The sequence below is a fragment of the Pituophis catenifer genome, unplaced genomic scaffold, assembly GCF_029215685.1.
Source record: "Pituophis catenifer annectens isolate HBS135680 unplaced genomic scaffold, rPitCat1.0.hap2 SCAF_10, whole genome shotgun sequence".
NCBI lineage: Eukaryota > Metazoa > Chordata > Lepidosauria > Squamata > Colubridae > Pituophis > Pituophis catenifer.
The window spans coordinates 13,040,137-13,062,816 of NW_027256890.1; the positions used below are offsets into that span (position 1 = coordinate 13,040,137).

General features: G+C 43.8%; 2 protein-coding genes across 5 annotated transcripts in view; one reads left to right on the forward strand and one right to left on the reverse strand.

Annotated features, from left to right (window-relative positions):
• The first annotated feature begins 1,502 nt into the window (after positions 1–1,502).
• LOC139322499 (acyl-CoA dehydrogenase family member 11-like) lies at positions 1,503–13,758 on the forward strand. Its single transcript, XM_070951645.1, has 14 exons — positions 1,503–1,649; positions 3,609–3,841; positions 5,186–5,285; positions 7,031–7,148; positions 7,621–7,763; positions 7,892–8,038; positions 8,750–8,844; positions 9,221–9,320; positions 9,890–10,030; positions 10,545–10,637; positions 11,283–11,390; positions 12,165–12,336; positions 13,010–13,076; positions 13,632–13,758. Exons 1-14 carry the CDS (start codon positions 1,503–1,505, stop codon positions 13,756–13,758), a joined length of 1,791 nt encoding a protein of 596 aa, XP_070807746.1.
• A 2,320-nt stretch (positions 13,759–16,078) lies between these two features.
• The window catches only part of MTMR3 (myotubularin related protein 3), a 35,177-nt gene continuing 28,575 nt past the window's right edge, over positions 16,079–22,680 (reverse strand). For 3 of the 4 annotated variants that reach the window (XM_070951638.1, XM_070951637.1, XM_070951640.1), the window contains 4 exons: positions 21,837–21,947; positions 21,213–21,301; positions 20,027–20,053; positions 16,079–18,483 (listed from right to left, as the gene is read on the reverse strand). In XM_070951638.1, coding sequence (XP_070807739.1) covers positions 18,312–18,483; positions 20,027–20,053; positions 21,213–21,301; positions 21,837–21,947 — 399 coding nt within the window. In that variant the 3' untranslated portion in view covers positions 16,079–18,311. The remainder of the gene's footprint in view (positions 18,484–20,026; positions 20,054–21,212; positions 21,302–21,836; positions 21,948–22,680) is intronic. The other variant, XM_070951639.1, reaches the window with a different exon arrangement.

Consider the following 22,680-nt stretch of genomic DNA (forward strand, 5'->3'; position numbering starts at 1 on the left):
GAACTCTTCTCTTAAATAGAGAACGTTGTTGGTTAGAAGAAATAGAATAAAGTTCTATTCTCAGCTCAAGCTGGACAAAAAATTTGGATCCAGTTTTGGTCGCCATGATATAAAAAAGATGTTGAGACTCTAGAAAGAGTGCAGAGAAGAGCAACCAAGATGATGAGGGGGCTGGAGGTTAAAACATATGAAGAATGGTTGCTGGAACTGGGAATGTTTAATGAAAAGAAGGACCAGGGGAGACATGATAGCTGTCCTCCAATATTTGAGGGGCTGCCACAGAGAGGAGGGGGTCAAGCTATTTTCCAAAGCACCCTAAGGCCAGACAAGGAATAATGGATGGAAACTAATCAAAGAGAGAAGCAACCTAAAACTAAGGAGAAATTTCCTAACAGTGAGAACAGCTGATTGAAGTGAAACCCTATCCCATTTCAGACAAATGGTTATCCAACCTCTTCTTAAAAACTTCCAGTGTTGGAGCATTTACAACTTCTGGAGGCAAATTGTCCCACTGGTTAATTGTTCTCACTGTCAGGAAATTTCTCCTTAGTTCTAGGTTGCTTCTCTCCTGGATTAGTTTCCATCCGTTGTTTGTTTTCTCAGCTTCTGGTGCTTTGGAGAATAGCTTGACTCCCTCTACTTTGTGGCAGCCCCTCAAATATTGAAACACTGTTATCATGTCTCCCCTAGTCCTTCTTTTCATCAAACTAGACATAGCCAGTTTCTGCAACCATTCTTTGTATGTTTTAGCCTCCAGCCCCCTAATCCTCTTCGTTGGTCTTCTCTGCACTCTTTCCAGAATCTCAGCATCTTTTTTATAATATGGGTACCAAAAGTGGATGCGTTAATGTATTCAAAGTGTGGTCTTATTGAGGCTTTGTAAAGCAGTACTAATATTTCAGATGAACCAGGGAACAAGAGGTCTGTCCTTCCAGTTTTGGAGTGAGGAACGGCGAGAAGAAGTCAGGAGAAAGCAGCCCTTTAGATATTGGAAGTCTGCTATCATGTCTCCCCTGGTCCTTCTTTTCATCAAACTAGACATCCCCAATTCCTGCAACATTCTTTGTACGTTTTAGCCTCCAGTCCCCTAATCCTCTTTGCTGCTTTTCTCTGCACTCTTTCTAGAGTCTCTCAACATCTTCCTTACATCGTGGCGACCAAAACTGGATGCGATATTCCAAGGGTGGCCTTTCGCTTCCTCCTTTGGGGAACTTCGGGGAGCTCGCCCTGCGCTCGCAGAGGCGCTGCAGAGATTGCACGGCTCTCGTTTTTGCCACCTTCTTTTGCAGTGGGAGAGGATGAATTGGGGAGCTTCCCGCCGCCCAGCAGCAAAAAACAGCCCGAAGAGCTGCCTGCCAACCGCTAGGCGTCCCCGACCCCTTTCTTGGCCCAGCCCCGAGTCGCTCTCGCAACGCGATCCTTTGCTCTCGCATGAAGCGTTAAAATCTCCTCCCCGGGACACCCACCTGCATCAAACCTGTGTAGGACTCGCCCCGACCTCCATGGCACTTCCCCAGCGGGAGCCTTTGCGAGAACTGAGAAACTGCGGAGCGCTCGAGGGTGCAAGCATGGAGGCGCCTCGGATGGGGAACCTGTACCTGGAAGACCCCTTGCTCCAGGGTTACCTGAGAGCCCATCTGCCCGCTCAGGTGGGTGAGCGCCAGGCGGGGATTTGACGGTGGGGGCCGCAGGGCTGGCTCGGCGCTTCTCCGCCTCCTTTGCTGCCCGTGGCCCGCTCCCCATCGCTTTTGCTCCTGTGCCCCCTGCCCCTGGCCAGGTCCCTTGACCGGATAGGGACAGGAGGGTGAGATGCGCACCCAGTTGGAAACCGGGCAAGGGGATGGACTACAAGACCTCCGAGGCTCCTTCCAACCCGAAGGTTCTATGACAGAGCCAAGGAGGCTGGGAAGCTCCAATTTCTGCCTCTTGTGTAAGAGTGTCTCCTCCGACCTTTTTCAAAGGGGTGCTACTGTACAATTCTCTTCCCCCCAGCCAGCTGGTGTGAGGTTACAAAACAGGCCAGGACAGTTTACATCATACTGAGAAGGAAGGAAAACTGGCAGAAGAATATTAGAAATTGATTAGGGACTTAATATGTTTGGAGGAGGGGAGTAAACTGAGTTTCCATGAAAAGAGCTCCCTCTCCTTTTAGAGTTATGATGGCAGAGTTCGAATCATGTTTTTCCTGAAGTAGTTTTAAACTTTGATATTTCCATTTTTGGGAACCCTGTCACAATTTTGAACGCTCACTGATTAAGTCCTTGTTCATTAAGTGAGGACTACCTTTAGAATATGCTGTCTCTGCTGTTTATTCAGACAAATTATATAATGCCACATTATCAAAAGGAAAAATCTTCAAGCAAATACCTTTGGCATATATATGTTGGATACCATTGCTTTTCTGAGGGAGATGGAATGTTCTGTTCCATTCTAAACAAATAGAATGGAACAGAATGTTTACATTAGCATCCTGATTCTGGAAACACAAATTTGCAGCCTTGAAAAAAACAGCAATGATCCAATTCACTCATTAGATTACAGCAACAGAGTTTCAATTTGATACAATAGCATTGCAAACAAATGATTATACAAAAACATACCTTAACTTGTAGCATCTACAAGTTAAGCACCTGTGGTTCTTGTAATATTGCAGTTCACACCATTAGCCATGGTGGTTGAGGCTATTTGGAGTTCTGGCTCAGCCACTTTGAGTGAATAACATTTTCTACCACCCTTACCTTATGCAGTGCAACCTGAATATTGTTAAATCATTATGTACAACAAATGTCGCACACTTTGTAATATTCCACCATAAGTAAATCAGGGGTGAAATCCAGCAGGTTCTGAAAGGTTCTGGAGAACTGGTAGCAGAAATTTTGAACAGTTTGGAGAACCGGCAAATACCACCTCTGGCTGGCCCCAGAGTGAGGTGGGAATGGAGATTTTGCACTTTCCTTCCCCTGTCATACCCACCAAAACACACCCACCAAGCCATGCCCACAGAACCCGTAGTAAAAAAATTTGGATTTCACCACTGAAGTAAATCATCCATATCACCAGCAACTCAAAGTTTATAAGTCACTTTTTCCAAGGCCTTCATAACTTTGAACTGTTATTAAACAAATGCTTATAAGTCAAGGACTAGCTGTACATTTAATGTACTAACAGTATATATTTGTTTTTTCCTCCAGCTGCCCAAAGACAAATCATGCATTAGATTCCCACTCACGCTAAAGAGCTAAACAAGCTCCGGAAGCCTTGGGAGAACCATCAAAAACTTTGATTCATATATATCCCTTTTCAATGCTATATTTTCATCAATTGTTTTACCCAAGAAAAGGATGATGGGAATACAGTGAACGAAGCTTGAAACTGAGCCCATATATAATCTGCGTGTTCTTTAGGAAAGACACTGAGAGGCGACTTGGTTGTTCTAAGAACTAACCACAAACATAGCTTATTTGAAGAAGCAACACCTGATGAAACTGCTGGCCAAATAAAGAAATCAGCAGCCCTTTAACTTAGCTTCCTTTGTTCCTTTCAAAACTACATTTTGATACCTGTCCTACCACCTCTTCACGTTCCATATTTATGCATTGACCTTGTAGGTGTTTGCTGAGGTGAACGTTGACCTGGAACGGTTCGGAGCTCGTTTGAGAGATGAAATTGACTTCTTGGACCGTGAGTGTGAGCTAAACCCTCCTAGATTATTGCATTTTGATGCCTGGGGACAACGTGTGGACCAAGTGACCACCTGCCCAGCCTGGAAGAGGCTGAAGGACATCTCTGCTGAGGAGAGCCTTGTGGCTGAAGGTTATAAAAGGAGATATTCCTGTTGGAGGTACTGCTGTGGTTTACGGGTGCCATGCAAAGCCATGTGACCCTGTTTGGGTATCTCTTGCATATTCTTGAATCTTAGCATGGCTTAATGTTTGGTTTTGTTTATTTTTTTTAATTATTATTTTGTTTAATAATAATAATCCACCAATTTAAATAGTATAAAAAGAAAAGATATATAAAGACATGACTTCATCACAATTCATCACAACTACAAACAATTTCAGTAACTTCAATAAATTATCAACTTCCCCGATATTTCAAGAAAATATCTTTTCTTCCCTTATCTCTTATCTATGAACCAATTTTAAAGCATTGTCATTCAATCCTCATTAGCAAAAGTCCATTAAGAGATACCAGAAACAACAACATATATTTTAACCAAATAATCCAATTTTACAGTCCTTTCTTTCAATTTAAGGATTTTGGTCTTTAGACCCTTAAAATCAGCAGTCTCCAACCTTTTGGATACCATTCCATAGAAAACAATTTTTCCTCGAAACCAAGGTGGGGAGGAGGGGGGGACTGATTTCATGCGTTATCTAGATCTCAAGGACAGATGAAGCTTCACTCACTTGCATGGTCCAGTTAGAAATGAGTCGCAGAAAGATACTAGTCCATGACCCGAGGTTGGGCCCCCCTGCTTTAAATAGTGTCCCAGAATTTGATTTGTCAGTCTCTTCTCAGAAGCACCTTCACATTTTAACATCTTCATTGTAAATCTAAGATAAAAAGCTATACAAATCTAGTTTGTTATTTGTAGATCCCTTTTAATTATTAAGACAAGTTGTTTTGATTTGTAAATCCAATATAACATCTTTTTCCATATCGATCTTATAACCTGTCAACTATGGAGATTCTCAGTCATCTAGGTCGTGGTGGTCCCAAAGTGCTTTTTTTCAAGAGGCAACTGGACTTTATGTTTTTTATTTGAAGACATTTCACTTTTCATCCAAGAAGCTGAATCTTTAGCAATCAGAGCTGAAGAAACTTCTTGGATGAGAAACCAAAACCCAGAAAGTTCAGTTGCCTTTTGAAAAAGCACCTTGGGACTCTATACCTGTGGGAGTCTATTCTCTTCTGGTCTCTTGGTGGGGAGCTTTTATCCGGAATACAGGTGGGCGATCCCAAGTCCTCTTCTTGTTCAGAATTCCAGACAGGAATTCTGAGAAGCTAGCTCCTTCCTCATTTTGTTGCAGTCATGGGCTCTGCTCTCCAGGGAGTCAACTTCAATTCACCAACTGCTTCCTCAGAAGTCCTTTTCCTTTTCCAGTGTGTTTCAAATCTGCCATTTAGGCATTTTGGGGAGGCATGCCAAGTTCATCTTCATGTATTTCTCTTTTTGCAGCCGTGTTTATCAAATTGCCAAGATGTATCTTTTTATGTCCAATTCTGCTTGCTATGGATGCCCTCTAGCCATGACTGACGGAGCAGCAAAAGTAATTGAGGTAAGTCTTTGCAAAGGGGGAACTGCTAGACTAAGTGACCGTTTTTGTTATTTAAAACGTCCAGGTGTCCTTAGTAACATTTGTAAAAATCTCTCTGTCCTATCCCCTATCCCTCTGTTTTATGCTAACAAGTTGGAAAGTCACATCCATTTTGTACCTGTTGAATAGTCATAGCTCTTTCCATCTACACCATCAAAAAATTCCCTGAAGGATGGTTGGATTCTCCCCCCACGCCCCAATAATACTTTCCTAGGATCTGGCTCCAATTCCAGATCATTTTACTTTGTAAGCCATTCAGATTCATCAAGAATGAATTGGGTGGCTAGGTATATTATCTTGAACAAATAAATATAAATAATAAATTATGTTCGTTGACTCAGGGAGAATTGCCATCTTTGGTCCTGGATGGGATGGCACTACCCCAAACAGACCCTGTGCGTAATCTGGGGATTCTCCTGGACTCACAACTCCTGCTTGAAGAGCAGGTGATGGTCACAGCCAGGAGGGCCTTCGCGCAACTGCGAGTTGTGCACCAGTTACACCCTTTCTTGGACTAGCAATCCCTACCCACAGTCATTCATGCCTTAGTCACTCCCCGTCTTGACTATTGCAACACGCTCTACATGAGGCTGCCGTTGAAGAGCATCCGGAAGCTCCAGTTAGTGCAAAATGCAGCGGCCCACATGGTTTTGTGTGGACCCCGGTATGCACATATATCATCTCTCCTGCGGGAGCTGCATTAGCTGCCAATTTGCTTCCGGGTGCAATTCAAGGTGTTGGTTGTCACCTTTAAAGCCCTTCATGGCTTGGGACCAGGTTATCTGAAGGACTGTCTCTTGTCAGTCACATCTACTGGACCCATTAGAGTGAGGAGGCAGGGAATGCTGCGGGTCCCATCCCCGAGGGAGATACACCTGGTGGGACCCAGAAGGGCCTTCTCCATGGTGGCTCTCTCTCTCTCTCTGGAACATCATTCCCCCAGACCAGAGATTAGAACAGCCCCCACTCTAATTCTCTTCTGGAAGGAGCTGAAGACCTGGATCTGCCAGCGGGCTTGGGGAACCCAGAGTGAGATGGAGCCCATTAAATGGCTCGTGTGATCGGCTGTCGCTGGGGTGGGAGGTGGGGGTCGGGTGATTTTATTACATTAATTTATTTGATTTTTTTTTTATGAGTTGTACTGTTTTTAAATGTGGTTTTTTATATTCTGTAAGCCGCCTTGAGTTGCCATGGGCGAATAGATGGCAATATAAATCTAATAAATAAATAAAATCTCCTGTCACTCCCAGAGCCTGTACAACGATATTGAACCTGTGTGCCAAAAGCCACAGTTGATGATGCAACTTAACAACTGGTTCTCAAAGTAGTCTTGATAGGGAAGAGGTGAACATTTGGCTGCTGAAATCAAGGAGTAGAAGACCTGTTGGAACACAGCATCCTTCAACTGCTGCCTATTTGTTGCTATTGTAGGTGTCCTCCCCTTGCCCTCCCCCTTCAGACCTATGGGTGCAGTAGCTCCCTTGCCTAACTTTGCTGCTCAGCGACTTTTGCCATGACCTTGCTGTGCCAGGGAACCTGATTATCTAACTAGGCCCCCAATTTTGATGGTGAGCACTGTGTACTTTTAGTCCTCTTGCTTGTGTCATCTCATCTCACATAGGAATTGAAGGCTTGACAGATATTTCATCTCTCCATCCATCTATATACAGTATCTGCCTTTTGTCTCTTGCTTGCAACTCCAACAGTCTTTAGGTATCCCAAAACCCCTGGAAGAAGCCTATGCTCATTTGACATCAGGTGACCCCAAGACATTCTGGATCTCTGGCCAATGGATGACTGAACGCAAAGGTGGCTCTGATGTTGGTAAGGGGATGCAACATGGGAGACCCAATCCTTTCTTTCTGAAATAATACAGGTTAGCGAATAAGATTGTATTTGGGTAGGCTGACTTACTCAACAGTCTGCATTTAAAGAAGTTAACATTCATATGTTAGGCTATTTTTCCAGGCATGTTTTTTTGGGGGGGAGGGGGGGGGTTTGCTACATTTTGAATTTATTTATGCATGCTATTGCATTTTTAAAAGGCATTTTGGGGTTTCAACGTTTGGGATCTGGTCTGGCTATAAGAAAAGATTTGTTTGCTTGAGCAAGCACTACCTCATGAAGTCCAACCTACCTTACAGGTTTGTGCTGGGGAAAATAAGAAAAGGGAGTTGCGAAGGTCACCATAAACTCCTGAATGGAAAGCAGAAGCAAAATTTAATCAACCAGTGGTCATTAGTCCTCTTTTAGGGAAAATTCCCAGCCCCAAAATGTGTTTTTTTTTTTTCCCCAGGAGGTGGAACAGAAACTGTTGCACGGGAACTTCCAGATGGCTCCTACAGCCTGCATGGATTCAAATGGTTCACATCAGCGGCTGATTCAGACATGACGCTGACCCTGGCAAGGATCGTGGGCCCTGATGGGCAAGTAAAACAGGTCAGTTTCCCAGGCCAATCCAAAGAATATGAAACAGCAGATTGCAAGTAGTTACAGTAGTTCAGTCAGTAATGTCCGAATTCCAGCTCCATTTATTTGGTCTGACACTAGCATCTTTTGTGTGGCAGGGCTCCAGAGGCCTCTCGCTCTTCTACCTGAAAATATATGAGGATGGGAAGCTGAACGGCATAAAAATAGAGAGGCTGAAAGAGAAGCTGGGCACGAGGGCGTTGCCAACGGCAGAGCTGTTGCTGGATGGAGCTCGAGCACATCTGGTAGGAACCACGGAGGAAAGTATTTCGTCCGTTCAGGACATTGAGAGGAGCACAGAGAGTGCGGTCAGGCAGGGAAGGCTGCTGACTTTGAAAGGAGGGAATCAGCAAGATGGAAGGGCTCACTTAGACCAGCGTATTTCAGGCTTGGCAACTTTGAAATATGTAGACTTCAATTCCCAGAATTCCCCAGCTAGCATATGGATTTATACCAGTAGGTGGAAAAGCTATGCAGGGGAAGATCCTCACCTTTAGTGTCTGGTGCGGCTTACTTCAAACGATTTCTGTTGTTTTTAAAACTGTTAGCAGAAAAAAAAAAGCTTGAGACTTCTGAACAATGGTTCAAAAAAATTTTGACCCCAGAGGATGGTACAATAGGCCTCTTTGGTGCATTCAATTGCAAACATGGTTTTAGTATTGTATGTTGCTCCTTTGCTTGAATTGTGTGTACTCAGCTTTATGGTTCCTCTGATACACAGACTTTGTACATTTTTAGAATTCGTTATTTAAATTGAAAGGTTGGTTTGTAGGTCCAGTCTTCCTGCCTTTGCTTCAAGCCAAATGCTCCTCTCTTTCTCTGATCCTGAAAATGGTATTTAAGATTTTTTTTTTTTTTTTTTTTTGGAAATGTACCACTGCTGCCCATTTAATTGCAATTAGCTTTTTAAGGGGAACCGAATCAAATCGTTTGAAGCTGTTCCTTGTTGCTTTCAGATCTCTACGGAAGGCCAGGGGATACCTTACATTGCCAACATGTTGAACATCACTAGGATCTATAATGCTGTGGCGGCAGCAGGATATATGAGAAGGTGATTTTCAAGCCTGAGAAGTAAAAGCAACTAAGAAAAACTATATCTGGACAAAATTAAAAGCAATTCAGTTCTACTGTTATCTCAAGGATAATTGGGCAAACAGTGAGAACAATTGGGAAAATGTAGTTTGGCATGTCCTAAATTTCAAACTGCTAAAGATGTGATGACATCACCTGAAAATATTGGTCAACTTCCTGCGAGAGCAAGGGGTTGGACTAGATGACCTACAAGGTTCCTTCCAACTCTGTTACTGTTACAGTGTTATGCCTTAATTAAAGAATGAAATTAAATGCTGGGAAATAGCAGAAATACATTTTAAAATGCTGCAAAGGCAGCAGTTAATGCCTGTGGCTGGCTTTGTTCCCATCCATAGAATGGTCAACCTGGCACGGGATTACGCCACCAAAAGGGAAGCCTTTGGAAAACCCCTCAAAGATCACCCTTTGCACATGCAAACTCTGGCACGAATGGAGGTGAGCACACGCCCTCTTGGGTCCAGGGGTACTTGGGAAAGATTCCAGAATGTTCTCCGACGATTGTTTGGAATCAGATGCCAGTGTAGGGAGAGTAGCATACAATTGGAGAACTTTAACAACAGAATGTAAGTAAGATTTACAATTGGAGAACTTTAACAACAGAACGAAGCATGTAAGATTCAGAAAGTTTAACCCACTATGGAAGGAGAGGTAGTTTGCTGTAGTGGTGAGGGCACAAGGCTGGGAAATGGGGACTTCTAGTCCGACCTTAAGTCCAAAGCCAGCGGGGTGACCTTGGGCCAGTTACGCGCTCTCAGCCCTAGGAAGAAGAAACAGGCAAGGGCAAATCCTTCCGAAATCCTTTCCAAGAGAACTGCAGGGATTTGTCCAGGAACTTGCCACACACAGGGAAACAGCCATTGCCACCCGCAAACCATGGTTTGTAGTTTGCCATGTGATTATTGTTCTGGGTAGTTGTAGAGGGAGGAAGCAGGAGGAGGAAGGGAGGAAGTTGCCGGCCTCGAGGTGCCGGTTTGCTCAGACAAACTGCCTTCCCACTTGTGCAGGTGCAAAGCCAAGCAGCGTTCCTGCTGCTGATGGAGCTGGCGAGACTGCTTGGCCTGGAAGAAACGAAGGCGGCGACGGAGCAGGAGAAGCACCTGCTGAGGCTGCTCACCCCTCTTGCTAAACTTTATACTGCAAAGCAGGTCACGCTCAGTTTGATGCCATGGGCTAATCAGTGTCCACGACTGGCAAAGAGGGCACCTATACAGGGCCATTGAGTCTACGGGATCAAAGAATTGGGAATCATAGTCAGCCCCTCTTCCCCTAACGATGTTTATTCAAAGGCATCACTTTTTGTCACAAACTCATGAAGGCAGAATGCCTTTGAGCGAAACGGGTTTGTCAGAAGAGGGGCTAGTGGGATCCTGGTTATTTGGTTTTGCAGATGACCATAAGCAAACAGGCCCCTGAATCCTCAAGTAAATGTGGCTTAGATAAAGATCATTTTCATTTTCATTTTATTAAATTTGTATACCGCCCTACTCCCGAAGGACTCAGGGCGGTGAACAGCCATAAAATAAAACATGTAGATACAAAATTTAAAATAGAGATAAAACTAATTAAATCAAATGCACAAAAGCAAAAACATTCAAACATGTACATATCTGGAGCCTGGCAAATTTGTCAGATGTGTAAACAAGTCAGTTTGTGTTTCAGGGGATCGCTATGAATTCGGAAGGCCTGGAGTGTTTTGGAGGACAGGGCTTCATGGAAGACACAGGTGTGCCTGTTATTCTTCGGAATAGCCAGGTAAAGAAGCACTGGACTTTTTGTTTTTTACTCCTTCTTTACTTTCTTGCATCCTGCTGCTAATTTAGGGAGAAAAAGCAGGAAGAGAAATTTGCACCTTATTTCCTTTGTTTCACTTTTTCTTCCTGACATTCCTTTTGTTATCGCAGAGTTCTGAGATCATGAAGAAAAGGGAAAAAGGTAATTCAGGCCTCTGAATACTCAGAAAGTACTTTCTTAAGGAATGCAGTCTCTTATAATGAATATTTGCCTTTGAAAAAACAATAATAGCATTCCATATCACCTGAATGTGTTCCAAGTGCATTTGGAAAATAAATTCACTTACAAACCAAACTATTTAAAAATTACATTTCTAAGGTCATTACTGAGAACTGCTATATTTTGAAGCAATTCTAGTGAGAATAACATATAAAAGATCTTTCTGACCACATTAATGCTTTTAAAGTACAGAACTTTCGTTCATAGAAGGGGGAAAAACCCTTATCCTTGAGTGTTTATAGGGCTAGACTAGGAATGGAAAACCCGAGAATATCATGGAAGCTATTGGGAGACTTTGGGACTGTTATGCTTGGTCAGCCCAATTTATTCCTCCAGGTTGTTGCTTTAGCATCTGTTTCTTGAGCTCTGCTTCCCTTTCACCGGCAGGTGCTTTCAATCTGGGAGGGAACCACGAACATCCTGTCCCTGGATGTTCTGCGCTGCATCCTCAAGAGCCAAGGAAAAGTGCTGGATGTCTTTTTCTCCACTGCCCAGGTAGGCTCTCTGAAGGCACCCATACCTGAGTTTGTCACACCACCTATAAATATTAACATTTGAGATCCACCTAGTAGAAGCAACAGGCTCACTCGGCCTCATATAAAACTGAGGTGGTCTATTGACATTGATTTTTGCTGCCATTGCCCCTTCAGAACTCACCCCACTGTAGTTTACAGTTTATTTCATCTTGTTCATAGTTAAGAGAAATTGGTTCATGACAGAAATTGGTCTTTTAAGTAGTACAGTCCAAATTTACTGCCACTTCTTATTTTGCCTCCATTCAGGGTGAAAAATGTAGCCTTCATCTGCCAAAGCAGAAACCAGTCCAAGGGTCTTAAATCTAAAGCACAGGCAGACCCTGAGACCTCTAAAAATGATAATTCCAGAACAACATTTAATGTGTCAGAAGATATGACTGGAGAGGCATTGTACGAAGTTCATTTTAGCTAAGTGCAAATGGTTTAAGATCAGTTGTACTAATCCCATCCACAAATTTTAGGTACGTAACTCTCAAAAGACCAGCACAGTCCTTAGCCTGAACCATTACACTGACGTTAGCTGTGACACTGTTCTCCACAGGTGCTTAGGTCACCAGTTCATTTTGAGGTGCCACTAAACCTATCCTTATTTTTTTGCAACTGTCTTGGGGGGAATAGAATCCTATCTTCAGAGAAGTAGCAGTTGAGTAACCTCTTTTGCCAGGCAGAAGTACTGTGAATTATTATGTGCATTTATTCTGTGACTTGGGGGGGGGGGGGGGGTTCCTTGCAGGCCAAGTTGGAGGCAGCTACCCGGCAGCCCGAACTGCAGGCTTCTGTGCAAATAATTCAGAATAATCTGCAAAAACTCAAGCAGTTTGTTCGAAGAATGGACTCGAAGGGAGAAGCTGGCTGGCAGCTTGCAGCGAGAGACTTTGCCTATGATCTGGCATGGATCTATGAAGGTAATGAAAGAATTGCCTCAAAATATTTTGCTTCCCTACCACAAAATCATCTCAAATTGTTTGAGTGATGGAGTATACAGAAAACCGAACAGAAGATGGCAGTGATGCGCTACTGTTAGAAATGTAAAAACACCAAAGATAACAGTGCAAGACCGAATTGATCAAGGAGGCAGGAAAACCCACAGATTTTGAGCTGGGATTAAATTTAACATCAGTAAAATTAGACTTCTCTTCTAAACATGGGATTTGAAACAGTGCAACCTGGAGGTTTTAAGTCAGGAGCTCAGCCAAGCCTCTTATTTCTCGCCTTTAGCTGCTGCATCACCTTCCTAAGCATCCTACTGATATTTCACCTTCCCAGGCATGCTTCTGATTATTGAACAGGCTCAGGATTCTTTCCTAATTCCACACCTCATGCTGTCAACTGTTCTCCCAAACCCAAGCTTGGCAGTGGCAAAAGAAGAAGCAGGAAGACCGTTCTTTAGGAGAAAGTGGTTCCTGGAATGCTGCTAACAGGGATTAATAGGAAGACTTTAAAAGGAGCTTGCAAATTATTCCCTACAGTGGAGAATTCCCCATGTGGTCAAGTGTGGAGCCGATTCAGGTTACAGGGTAGATCTCGTTAGGAGGATAAATCAAAAATGTTCATAGACTATGTATTTAATTCCCACAGGAGTCCTTCTACTGGAGCATGCCGCCAGGGCTGGTGCATCGGCCACAAACATCTATGCTGCTCAGAGGTATCCATTAAATCTAACAAGACAGAAACCCAAAAGATTGCACGCATTAACATCAAACACATATCCTGATGAGCAGGGGCAAGCATGTGCATGTGCCATTTAAGTGAGCGGCAGGGGCACGTGCACATTGACCGCTCGCATGGAACGATCTCCTCTCCCCCCTCCCCACCAGTCCGCAAAGCCGGAAACGTTGGGAAACTCTGTTCTAACTGGTTGTGTGAACAGGTTTCCTTCCTGGATTCTGAGAAAATCATTCACCTCTGTCCTAACGAGGGGGTATGCAATAATTTGTTTACACCAGCTCAAAATGGTGAGCCAAAACCTTTCTCCAATTTTCTGATATATATGTGTCATTAAGCTCAAGGCAGATGCCATCAAAGCTTTCTGCTGTATACTCTTATTGAATGTTGATTGTCACAGACCTGCGTCGGTAGCCAAGAGGCGCCATCACCTTTCAATCGTGGCAACAGAAAGCAATGTTGAGGTAGATGGGGTCTGAAACTAAGAAATCCAGTTTGAATTTGAAGGCAGAAGGCTTTCTTCTCTCTTCTGCAGGTGGTGTCAGGAGGACGTCTGCCTTGTGGACAGAGAAGAGAAGGCTGGTTCTTACAATTCTACAGCAGCTTCCCTGGATAAATCTTTGGTGTATGATGGGTATCCTTCTCTGAGAGGAAAACTGTAGCAAAGAATGCGAAAGAAGCCATCTGGTGAAGGACATGACCTGGATGAGAAGTGTGTCTGTATTATGTATGCATATACGTGAGTCTCAAGTTTTCTTTTCAAAACAAGTCTTGAAAGGACCCATGTAGACAACATTCCAACATTAAGCACCTCTATTGTATGTTAAATGGCAGTTGGCTTCTGAACTCACAAATTGACTTTTTAAAATAATTCTTGAAGGTAGAAAGTGTGTCATCACTCTACTTTAAACATGTAATTTTAAGCAATCTTTCCCATTTCTTGCTCTCTGGATATGCTGGACTTCAACTCTCATGTTTCATAGAACACTAGGCAGTGGTAGTTGAAGGACAACACATGTGAAAGGGACTGGACCTGGAAAGGTAGTACTACTAATTGCTGGCAGCCTTTGCAACTCCTCTCTTCTAGCATTACAGCTTAAAGATACAAACAGAGCACATTGTAATGAAACAGTCAAAGCAGCTCAATTTTTTTTTATTTCATTTTTTAAACTATTTTAATTGGTACAGGAATGTGAACTATAGTAACCAAATGGAGACAACTGGATACCAGTTGGATTTGCTAATGCTGGACCAGACTCTGCTTAGCTTGATGCAATAAACCTTTTCTTGGATATATATTTTCCCACAAAAATAAACTTTATTCTGACTCTTCTGCCTTACTGTATTCCACATTTTTTTCCCCATGAAGGTCCACTGTTGATTTCCTTTTGAGTTGAGTTCCTGCATTCCTTTTACCTAGATATCAACCATGAAAACTTCCATAAATTTAAATGGCATAAATATTTCCCATGGTCAGCTGTTGCTGATGAATTCCAAATTACTGGAATTACTTGTAGATATGGATAGCGGAGGATCAAAGTTCTGCTTGCAGGGAACAGGATGCAGAACAGCTTCGCTTTTCCAATGTTGTTTTGATAAAGAAAAAACAAAAACAAAAACAATTTTTCCAAAAGGATATTGCTCCAGAAAAACAGCTAAAAGCAACCAACACAAAAGAACTTGGGCTAAATTACGAATTGGATTACAAGTCATATGCAAGCATGAAGCACAACTTTTCCTGTGAATGTTCAGTCTTTCATTAAACCCTCTTTCTCAGATGGAAGCCTTTGGTTGCCATTTACTCATCCAGGGAGCTAGCTAGCTTGTTGGCTTGTTTGTTCTTGCTACTGTGACACTGGGCGGCACACAAAGTTTAAAACCATCATAAGAAGAGAAACCCATGATGTCCCAGTTAAACAATAACACACACACACACCCCAAACAAAACCCACATCCCCAACAGAACTCATCCGGTTGCCTGGTTTAGTAATCTGGAAGAAATTTCCATAAAACCTTCAGTACTTACCATCCTTTCAGCCAGGTAGGGTTCCTGGCAACTGGAAATCCAGAGAAAGTGGAAATGCTGATAAAAAGTTCTTGGTTTATTGATATGAATTGTGTCACACTTGAGAAACCCCCAGCTACGGAAGGTGTGATTAGCACAATTAACTGGGAATACAGAAAAGCGATGCTGTAGTGTCATTATACTGGACGTACCATTGTCTCTCCACAAGTGAGGATTGTAGTGCTTTTAACTTTGTCAAAGTACCTTTTCAAACCACGTTCAACATCCTCAGGAAACTGACTCAAGTCCTCTCCCCCCAGCCTTCATCCCAAAGAAGGAGACCAAATTTTTCAATCCCGTAAACTTTGCAAGGAAGAAGATCAATAGGGACCATGAACAGACAACAAAATCCCATTGAAGATTTACTAGCTTATTCCAGAATGAGAAATGAAGGGAATCTGGTCTAGGCATCAAGCAATATAAGGATTCCTTACAGCTACCGTATCTAGGAAAACAAAATTTACCTGGTTAGCTTTTAAATGTGATGGCCTTGAAATTAAGGGAAGTTTGAGCGAGAGAGAAACCTCCAGACTGACCTATTTCAGCAGGAGGAAATAACAGTACAAGGATTGGGGCAGATAAAAATTAGGAAGTAGCTCAACAATTGTTCCTGTGTGCAATTTCTAAAGTTTATTTCATTTTTATTTATATATTTAATCATTCTAGAGTATTTAAGTCTACATTTGACAAAAAGTGAAAAATATAAAAGTAGTTTTGCTCCTCTTTAGAAGATCTATGCAGTACATTTGTTCTCTCTCTCTCTCTCTCTCTCTCTCTCTCTCTCTCTCTCTCTCTCTCTCTCTCTCTCTCTCTCTCTCACTCACTCACACATACACACACACACACACACACAGAGCCAGGTTTCCTGCTTCACATCCAACGGGACAAAATATGAATAAAAAAAAGTGCTCCATTGATTCAAAAGACTAAGAGCTGCAAGCGTTTATTCACACTGTACATCACAGACCCCCAAAACCCGTATTGGAACCCCTTGGCACCTCTTACGAACTGCTGAACATTAGACCTTCTGTTTGTACCATAAAATCACACTGGCTCAAGTGCATCACACAATACCATTCCCCTTTATTATTCTTTTTTGCTTGTTCTAAAATGTCTTGCTGCACACCAGTTGCATTGGAAAAGCATAGATTTAGCCAGCTTTCTGTAGGTCACTTCAATAACCTGTTTCCACATTCCCAACCTGGAACCTCTCCTGATTTTCCCAGAGCGTTTCATTCCTTATTGGGGGTAGGGTGGGGAGAAAACTATATTGAAATTTTGTACCGGTCCTCCCAGTTGGAAGCAGACAAGGAGTGTCAAGAAATTACACCCTGCCTGCGCTAAGACAGAGATGGCGCCTCTGGCTACGCGCTCCTGGAATTTGGATCCTTAATTTCAAATGTCTTCCCTGCATTATTTTGTTCTATGCAAGACATGCATCCTTTACAACCAACCTGGGAAAATTGAAACATCAAGAATTAAACGGACTGACAAAAATCTTCCTTCTTGGAATCAGTATGAAAACTAAAACTGTTTGACAAGCCTCACTTTTACATTTCTTCCTTGGCAACAGGCTCACTAAACCAGTTTCCTTTTGGAAGGCCAGTCTAGTAATTACAGCACAAACGCTTAGAATAGCTTAGGTGGTGTTGTTGTGTTGGTGTTTCTTGTTCTTTTTACACCCGTTGCTGTGTAGCTTGCTCTTTATGGCTCTTGCAGAGCTTCACGCCAGGATTTATGGCAGTTCTGGGTGTAGGAACCTCCCAGGCCAGGGTGTAGATCTATATCGTGTGAAAATTAATGTTGCAGAGAAAATATATGGAAGATGTTTGAAGATGTTCTGTGGTGACACAGAAAGACAGGAATGGCATGTACCGATCTAAGTTCTCCAAGACAAAACAGGCGAGAGCAATAAGAAGAGATTTGATTCTGAATGGATTCAAGCATCTTATCACAGATTATAAACTCTCTATTATAATTCTTCCTCCCACTCCAAAACCATAAACTGAGCACATTTTAAAGAGAGTGAAGGAGGGAAAATACAAAATTTAGAAAAATAGGAGGACTCTATCAAATGTTGATGGGGTGACATTAATGAAGTTAGCGGAAGGAAAACAGTTTCAGATTGTTCTGGCCAAGTCACGTCTTTTCCTAACACCTCATTTGGGGGGCTTCCAGCAAACCCACCTTTTCTAACCAGCTCTAGAGCAAAGTAAAACCATCCCACTTCTTGCTTCATGGGGTTCTTTTGTGAAAAGGACACCTCGATGCCATTAGGCCACCTGACTTTGCACAAAGCCTACTGAGTGCAGTGAAGCAGCTCTACTTTCTGTGTAAACTAGGTTTAAAATGGGGGCAAGGAGAGGCATTTCAAAAGCTACCGTCAAAGCCTAGGCACCAATTCCTTTACAAAATAAAAATAAAAATGGATGTACAGAATTTTACATCGGGGGGTGACGGTTTAAAGCCACCCTTTTTCTCCTCTCGCTTCCCCTCAAAGCAAGCAGGCATCTCTTCTTAGCCAAGGCTTCTCCGCCCTCGGCCACAGAGGATTGCCCAGCGTGGAGAACTGCAATCCACCCCTTGCATTTGGGCAACGGGAATAATCCAGCCCGCTCTTGGAGGACAGAGAGGGGGAAGAGTCCTTTTGAGAAGGCCGTTTCCGTTTCTTCTAGCAGCAACAACTCTCCAAACAGCATGGGGCTGCTGGGAAGTCACAGGAGTGACTGAAAGCACTAGTCCTAACGCTACAGGTATTCACAATCTCTCTGGCAATTCACCTTTCTCTCCTCTCGCAAAGGGAGAACAGCCTGCCTGCGGGCGCACGTCTTCAGTGGCAGGGCAGGGAGACTCCCCCACTAGACCCCTTTCATGGTCTTCCTGCAAAATCCACACTAAATTTACATGAGAAGGATGGAAAGGGAATGGGAAGTAACAGTGGGGAAGGACTGCTCCTGCTCCACCAGGATCTACCTACCCATCATCCTCTCTCTCTCTCTCTCTCTCTCTCTGAGCAGTAACCTGTACTTCCAGCTCAAAGTGCATAGCTCCTCCAATCCTACCAGCTTCAGTCCACCGGCAATCGGTGTGTCTCCTTCAAGGGACAAAGGCAGCTTTGTCTCCTCCCAGCTTTCCTTCCAGGCTGGAGCCTCAGTTTGAGGTGGCAGCAATGGGTTTGTCCAGTTCGAGGTCAAGGCTGGAGCTACTGGGGTGCAAGCTGCTGTAGCAGGTTTTGCAAACCCGGCTGGGTTCGAAGAGCTGTTGGCTGGGGACCGGCGCCTTCTGGTTACAGCAGCTGGAGCAAAACACATTTCCACAATTCCTTTGGTCAGAAACGGAAAGAAGAAGAAGAACAAAAAAACATGAACATGAGTTTGCAATGCAGAAACGAAATTTCTTAAAGAAGAAGAGCTTGGTTTAAATTAGGCAGTAAGGAGTCCTCCTGGAGAGAGAAGAACTCCAGGAGTAGAGGTTTGAGTTCCTTCCCTTCAAGGATGGGCCTATTCCTGCAATGCAAGGGTCAGGTGCTGAAGGAGTGAACAGGAGGCATAAAATCCCTTTTGGATCGTCAACGTGTCTGTGCTGGCTACAATGGGGCACTTGAACTCTGCCTCCAGGTGATTCCCCAACATCAACCACCAACCGATCCTGATGATGGCAAACAAATCACGTTGCCTGAGAGAAGTTCTTAGGACTCGGAGGGAGTCCACTGTAGCCCGCTGAGGCTTCAGCACCAGAAAACGTGAATCTGCCATGCAAAGTCACACAGCAAGCCACAAGGGAAAACAAGATGCAGTCCACGTGTCGTGAGCGATGGATGCAGAAGCTGAACGGACTGGCCAGTGGTCAATCAGCAGGGGCATTCTAGCACATGCGCCTGGACTGGGTCACCAGAGACAATGCAAGGGCATCCTCGTTGCTTATGGCACCATTTTCTCAAACTGAGAAATGACTGGAGAAAAGCCTTTTGCGTTTCACCCCAAAGTCTTATTCCGTACCTTATGCGGCTTTCCTAGAGAGATGTGATGCTAGAGAAAAGGATGTAATAGAACAAGTCCGCCCCCCTCCCCCCTTTTGATTTAAACTTTAATATTTGGCTGTGATTTTGTTTATGTTATCTGTAATCTAACTGCAAGAACAACAGGAGAGGAACTTTGGTAAAAGGGAAAGAAAAACATGATCCCAAGCAAAAGCAAACTCTTTTGTTAAATCAGCATTGCTGATTTAGGATGGAAGAGATCACAGCAGAATCTCCTGCTATGGGACGAGGGGCTATTTCTGAGATATTTTGAGAAGCAGAGGCTGTTTGTAGGATCCTGCCTGGATATATCTCAAAAAGATAATATTGTCCCCAAAGAAGGTTCAGGCCCACAAATTTTTCTTTTTGCCAAAATCCTAAAATTGACTGTTGGGACTGATAGAAAGACAGAGTCCTTGATAATCCACATGACTAGCAAAGGTGAAACTATGGACAATATTGCCTTATCCCCCAACCATTACTTTTTACCTAAATGTTATCCTTTGGTGTTAAAGTTTGTTTAGCTCTTTTATTTGGGACTGATTGTTCCAGAATCTGTGAGCTACCATCAGCTGCCCCATAACACCAACAAGACCAAGACCCAAATAATCTGATGAAGCAGTGTACATGAGCCAGCTGCTGTTGCAAGGGAAACATTTCGCAGGTTAAGACATTGGCAGCCCCCAATGTTAAACAAAAAGCCGTGGATTCCACATCTTATCGGCTGCTTGCGCTTTATGACTTCCGGGAAAAAGGAAGCGCAGAGGGAAAAAAAAGGCAAATGTTAGTCTGGAGAGCTGATCGGAGAAATGCGGACAAGACAACAGAGGCCGATGCAAATGCTCACCAAGTCTGATCAACACGTTCGGGATCCCTGCAGGGAGGGGAGAAAAAACTCAGAGCTGACACTAAACCAGAGAAATTTAAAAAGTACCACTGATGCCTTTCGGGGTTTTTTGGCCTACAGTGGGGAACTTGCGGCTCTCCAGATGTTGCAAGCTGCAGGTCCTGGCAACCTCAGCCAGCATCGTCAATAATGAAGGATGCAGCAGTGTCTGAAGGGCTTTGGCTTCCCAACTTGCCTGCAAGTGGCATTCTTAAAAGAAACTGGTCACTTCTCTGTATCGTACATTATAAGGAAATACTCTGCACGATGAGCTCTGGGGAACACATTCAGGTCAAAGATCCTTACAGAGCTATGTTATCCATCTGTTGAGGCTGTCTGCGATACCTCTACATAGCGGCTACTCTGAGTTCTTCTATTTCCAGTCAAGAGGTATGGCAAGGACTCATGCACAGGTGGTCCCCAGTGAGAGCTCTTCTTTAACTAGAAGAGAAATCCAAAGTCTAAGAAGACTTCATGAGCTTTAAATCAGGATTCACAACAAATTCTCATTAGAGATCCACCAAGGACACTAGTAACGGTTGCTAAGGTTGCTAAGGTCACTAGTGGAAAATGATGGCCAAACCCAACAAGGGAGCTGCTGCTCAGGGCGCAAACAGAAACCCAAAGAGACAAGACTAGGAAGATGATCTTCCAATTAACCAGTAACTATAGACTCAGGAAGGCTCTAGCCCAACCTTTACTTCAAACATGAACCAAATGGGCTGCTTTCAGGCAGGCTACTCTCGGCCTCGGCTCCCCCCCTTGCAATATGGAAGCAAAATACAGATATCCATTATTGCAGGGATCTGAAAATATTTCCAATAGAAACACCCTGGAACAATTGAAAGTATGCTCTATCAACAGAAGAGGGTTGCATTTTTATTCATAAGCCAGAAAAACAGATTAGATGAGGGAAGTGACGAGAGCTACATAGTTATTTACTATTGGGAGAGCTGCCGCTGATGGGGATGGCGGAAGCACCGGAGAGCAACATCTGTCTGCTGCCCTACTTGCCAAACAGCTGGATGTTTGGCTAGGGAGCTGCACTAACAGGGAAGGATGTCGGCCAGAGGTCCAAAGGCCTAGTGGGAATTGCAAAGTGCTGTCTTGGTGGCACCAAGGCAGGCTGCATTGGGAGGCACAATACCTGCAGTGGTGTTTTCTGCTGACAAGCCAGAAGACAGTGTCACAGCCGTAACAGTGTGCAGCCAGGTGATCGGGCAGCCACCGTGTCACCTACAAAGACAAGAGAGCCCTTGCTTTCAAATGTAACACTGACATGTGAGCACCAAAGCAACGAGACAACAGCGGAAAAACAAATGGATTGAGAAGCTCCAGCATTTGGGAAGGAAGAGAGAAGAGAAGAGGAGGAGGAGGAGGAGGAGGAGGAGGAGGAGGAGGAGGAGGAGGAGGAGGAGGAGGAGGAGAGAAAACACCTGAAGATTCTTCTGGCAGAGAAATCCCAAACCCAGGTGACTCAATCTCTGAGAAAGCTGTCACATGCTCCCTTTCCTCTGCACACGTCCGCGAGCAACTGCCCAAATCCCCAAATGGCTTTCATCACTTCCCAAAGATGCAGAGCGGAAAGCAAGCAATTCTTTGACACAGGCAGAGAGGTGGAAAAGTTTTTGAGATGGCTGCAGAGTCGAGGAGGAAAGCTTATCAAGACCGGTGTTAGGACCAGAGGGAGGGAATCACAGAGCGGCATCGTTAGTATATTGTGTGCTGATTAGACAAGGAGAGGGCGCCGGAGATGGATGGAGGCCTGTACCTCTGTGTCCTGTTTATCCACCTGCTCCCAGCTGGCTTCAGAGAAAATCTCTGTACTGCAGCGAGACAAGCAGTTGTGATCCGGATTGCTTTCTGAGTCAGGCACTGAAGTCTGTTGGCAAACAAACACAGCTGAGCATAACCTACTCCCAGTCCACGGAAGGGGTTAGCAGCTGAGAACGGGGCCTCTTCTACATCTGCTGTGGGGAGCAATCAGATCAGAGGTTGGGAAAAGCGGAGTGGGAAAACTGATCCTATCAACCTCTGGAACACGGCCTCCCCCAGAACACTGAGATGAGTGTCTGTCTGTCTATCACAATTATCTATCTATCTATCTATCTATCTATCTATCTATCTATCTATCTATCATCTATCTATCTATCTATCTATCTATCTATCTATCTATCTATCATCTATCTATCTATCTATCTATCTATCTATCTTCCATCCATTATCTGTCTGTCTGTCTGTCCATTGATCCATCCATCGATCCATCCATCTATCATCTATTATCTATCTGTCCTTATCCATCTGTCCATCCATCTATTAAAAAAAAACCCTTACAGTGAGAGAGATACACATTGCTATCTGAAAAGCAAACAACCGTCTTGAAGATTTGTATCAACCTCAGCAGAAAGTATACTGAGAAAACTTGGACAAAGAATTCAGCAGGGAGTGGATCCTGGTCAGCTGACGGTCTTACTCAGATGACTTAACAGACTGTTGCTTCTGATCTAACTTGTTAGATCAGCCAGCTAGCTTTCTAACCCGTTTCCTTGTTACATGAATGCAGATCAGCATTTGTCAACCTTGCAAAATTTAAGACGTGTGAACTTCAATTCCCA

Excerpts from the sequence above, each read along its gene's own strand:
- LOC139322499 (XM_070951645.1), top strand. The coding sequence starts at position 1,503 with ATGGCACTTCCCCAGCGGGAGCCTTTGCGAGAACTGAGAAACTGCGGA. Across the intron at positions 9,321-9,889 it reads AAACTCTGGCACGAATGGAG|GTGCAAAGCCAAGCAGCGTT; the intron begins GTGAGCACACGC and ends CCACTTGTGCAG. Across the intron at positions 13,077-13,631 it reads AACATCTATGCTGCTCAGAG|GTGGTGTCAGGAGGACGTCT; the intron begins GTATCCATTAAA and ends TCTCTTCTGCAG.